Source organism: Chaetura pelagica, unplaced genomic scaffold, assembly GCF_000747805.2.
Source record: "Chaetura pelagica isolate M959 unplaced genomic scaffold, ChaPel_1.0 scaffold246, whole genome shotgun sequence".
NCBI classification, from domain to species: domain Eukaryota; kingdom Metazoa; phylum Chordata; class Aves; order Apodiformes; family Apodidae; genus Chaetura; species Chaetura pelagica.
In genome coordinates, this window is record NW_009953647.1 from 2,636,539 (window position 1) to 2,639,050 (window position 2,512).

General features: G+C 38.0%; 1 protein-coding gene across 1 annotated transcript in view; it reads right to left on the bottom strand.

Moving 5' to 3' along the window:
* Positions 1–4: 4 nt before the first annotated feature.
* ZBTB41 (zinc finger and BTB domain containing 41) overlaps positions 5–2,512 on the bottom strand; it is a 16,398-nt gene continuing 13,890 nt past the window's right edge. The window contains exons 9-10 of the mRNA XM_009999897.1: positions 1,496–1,584; positions 5–773 (exon numbers count right to left, since the gene is read on the bottom strand). Coding sequence (XP_009998199.1) covers positions 130–773; positions 1,496–1,584 — 733 coding nt within the window. The 3' untranslated portion in view covers positions 5–129. The remainder of the gene's footprint in view (positions 774–1,495; positions 1,585–2,512) is intronic.

The following is a 2,512-nucleotide window of genomic DNA, read 5'->3' on the forward strand; positions in this document are numbered from 1 at the left end:
AAACAAACCTGTTTTTCCAAAACTATGCAGAAGACTCATGAGTCCAAAATATAAAATATAAATCTGAATTGCCATAACAGCCTTCTTTGGCTAACGGCTCAGTAAATTAGGTGGAATGTTATGGTCTGATCATGAATGTTCATTGTTTGAAATGTTCTGTACAGTAGGAGCTGTATCTAGCCCCAATAAAGTTCCAAGATACGACTGGTCTCTAGGATCCAACATTTGTTCAGGCCTTACAGGGTGAACAATATTTGCAGGTTGTGGAGTAAGAGTGTATTTTTCTAGAAATGACAAATCTGTCGTTCGCTGATAATCTGTCTGCTCAGGTTGTGGAGGAAGAATGCCGTGTGACTGAGTGGTGTGCTGTACTAGATCCGCTTGTGGATCAGGCATCTGAACTGGTACCAGAGTCACGGGCACACACACTTCTGTAGATGCATTCTGTAGCAAAGTTTTGGCTTCTGATTGATATGCTTTGGACTGTTCCACATACTGTTTAGCCTCAGTTTGATAAACTTTATCATCAGAGGTGTACTGCACTGGTAAGGAGATTAGTTTTTCCTCTGAAGATGATGTCAATGCCTCTTCTGCAGCCTTTGATCCATGAACATGATCCATATGATATTTCAGCTTGTCTTTCCGTTTAAATGTTGCATTGCAGTGCTGACAATTAAAAGGTCGAGCATCTGAATGAATAACCATGTGTTTTGTCAATGTCTTCTTAATCCTAAAAGACTGATTACAGATTTGACATTTGTAGGGTTTCTCGCCTGTAAAGACATAGAAGTAAGAAACAGTTACTCTGAGTAACACCATGTCACACATAAATATGCAAATACATACATGGAGTCCTAGTATAAGGCAATTCTATGGAAATATTTTAATCAAGGGATCTATAAAAGTTTGTTTGGAAGTTATATTAGCATACCCTTCTCTTCACATACAATACCTCACATTTCTGCCAGATACACACAAAGACAATCAGAACACAAACCAAATGAAAAAAAGAACAGTCTTTAAACTGTTATGATAATGGCATTAAATGAGATCAACTTGTACTTCAATGCATTTTGAAAGGACAATGATTTCCCTAAACATAAGGCAGGAAAAACAAAGTCAAACATATAGAGATGCAATCCAAAGGGATTTCAAATCCTTGTTTAAATTACCACTTGAAATGTAGTACTCTCTGGACCACAAAAATTATTAGAAGGTCTCAGAAAATTTGGCAAGAACATGCACTAAACTAAAGAGGTAGAGAGAGCATACGACAAACCTGTATGGAGGATTATCAGTACTTCAACAGATATTTTCAGAAGGTAGCATTCAGGAATCACCAACATATAAAAAAGAATTGTAAGTCCTGCTTCTTCCAGCTACTCTTGCCCTGAATGCTCATCAACCACAATTAAATAGATAATTCCACCAATGTTGATGCATAAAAATACATTCCTACGTTTTGTGGTTTTGTTGGGGTTTGTTTTATTTTTACCTGAATGTGTCCTAAAATGCATTTCCAAACTTGATTTCCCTTTAAAAACTTTCTTGCAGACTTCACACTGGTGAAATGTTGCTTTATATCTTTGAAGAAAAGAAGGTATTTCATGTTAGATAGCTTTATTGTTAATTAAAAAAAAAAAAAAAAACAGTATGCACACAGCCTTTCTGAAATCTTGAACTGCAAAATAGCTCAATATCAAAGTTTCTGAATTTCCTCCTGTTCATGTTTCCCATCATTTGCATACTAATAGGCTCAATTAGATTCTTTTATATGTTCGATCTTATTTTCTGCTGGGATTGGCACTTAGTATTCAAAGAACAAAAGCCACTAAAACTTCTTTTCTGACCCCAAAAATATCCTTCAGTAACAGTTTTTGCCCAACATCCACAAGAGGCTTTCACTTTGGCAGAACTACCTCATAAATATAGCACTAGGAATGGTTTAGGTTACTGGCTACCAAGAAAAAACAAGATTAGGCAGACAATGTACTATACTTTCAACACAAGCACGTCTATAATGGCTTCTACACAATGCTAATGAGTACGAGCAGTTAAAACTGGACTTCCACAGGGCAAACTCTGGTCTCCTCAATCAACTGTTAAGGGAAATCCCATGGGACAGGGTGCTAGAAGATAAAGGGGCTCAAGATAGCTGGTCAACATTCAAGGACCACTTCTTGCAAGCACAGGATCAGAGCGTCCCTATGGTTAGGAAATCTAGTAAGGGAGCTAGGAGACCTGCATGGTTAAAAAAGGAACTGCTGGGCAAACTCAAGTGGAAAAGGAAAATCTACAAATCATGGAAGGAGGGGCTGGTCACTTGGGAGGAATATAGGACTGTTGTCAGACGATGTAGGGAGGCAATTAGGAAAGCTAAGGCCTCCTTGGAAATTAACCTTGCAAGTCAGGTTAAGGATAATAGAAAGGGCTTTTTCAAATACATAGCTAACAAAACTAACACTAGAGGCAATATTGGCCCACTGAGGAATGAGGGGGGAGCCCTGGTGAC